General features: G+C 42.1%; 1 protein-coding gene across 1 annotated transcript in view; it reads right to left on the bottom strand.

Annotated features, from left to right (window-relative positions):
- LOC110278386 (uncharacterized) overlaps window positions 1–499 on the bottom strand; it is a 1,528-nt gene extending 1,029 nt beyond the window's left edge. The window contains exon 1 of the mRNA XM_052258096.1: window positions 9–499. Within this exon, the coding sequence (XP_052114056.1) occupies window positions 9–499 (491 nt within the window). The remainder of the gene's footprint in view (window positions 1–8) is intronic.
- Between the last annotated feature and the right edge of the window lie 394 nt (window positions 500–893).

Raw genomic sequence — 893 nt, 5'->3', positions numbered from 1 at the left:
ATGAGCGCCGAAAATCTTGTCTCCCCCTCTTCCCTCCATAGCCATAGCCATAGCTATAGAGCTTCTCTTGTTGCTTCCTATCTTCCTTTTCCTCCTTCACTTTCTTTGGCTTCCACAGTACTCGCGCCTGATGCTGCTGCTGATATGATCGTCTCGGACCAACTCGGATGTTCATGAATCCATGGTGATTGAACTGCAGCTGCCGCTGCTGTTTCAGTGAATCAGTAACAGCAACTTCTTCATTCACCACCACAAACGGTTCTGGTGGTGATGAAAGGAAGGTGTTGTTCGTACCATCAGAAAGGGGTAACGGCACTGTGGGTAAATACAGGCTAAAGTTGGGTGGAAGAGAGAGAAACTCCCCTTGCAGACACGGTGGTTCTGTCGGCGGCAGTGGTGGTGGTGGTGGTGCAGTAGGAATGGCGGTAAAAGGCCATGTGTTCTGATAAGCCGGGACAAACGCGGGGGCTTGTGGGTTAAGAGGCACGTGAGGAACCATGTTTGCGTGTTTGTGAAGGAGTTATTACTTTGTGTTTTGGGGTTAGAACTGAGAGGCTTGGAGAGAGTTTGGGAAAGAGAGAGTGCTTTCTATTCCTTTGTTTTGCTTTGCGGTGAGAACTGAGAGGTTTGAAGAGAGAGAAAGAGAGATGATCACAGCAGAAAGAAAAGAGTTTGAGTTGTTTCAGCTTTTCGTATTTTGTTGAGGGAAGTATTGTGTGTGGTTTTTATAGCAATTCTCAATGGGATTAAAAATTATAAATCAATCAATCAAAGATAATATTTGTAAAGTTATACCGCGTGTACACCAAAATCAGCCACTAATATAAAATATATACTGAAATATAAATATACATTAAAAATAAATTAAATTATATATATATTTATATTATAAA

This window comes from Arachis duranensis, chromosome 3 (assembly GCF_000817695.3).
Source record: "Arachis duranensis cultivar V14167 chromosome 3, aradu.V14167.gnm2.J7QH, whole genome shotgun sequence".
Classification (NCBI taxonomy): Eukaryota; Viridiplantae; Streptophyta; class Magnoliopsida; order Fabales; family Fabaceae; genus Arachis; species Arachis duranensis.
This window is presented reverse-complemented; position numbering and strand designations above follow the sequence as displayed.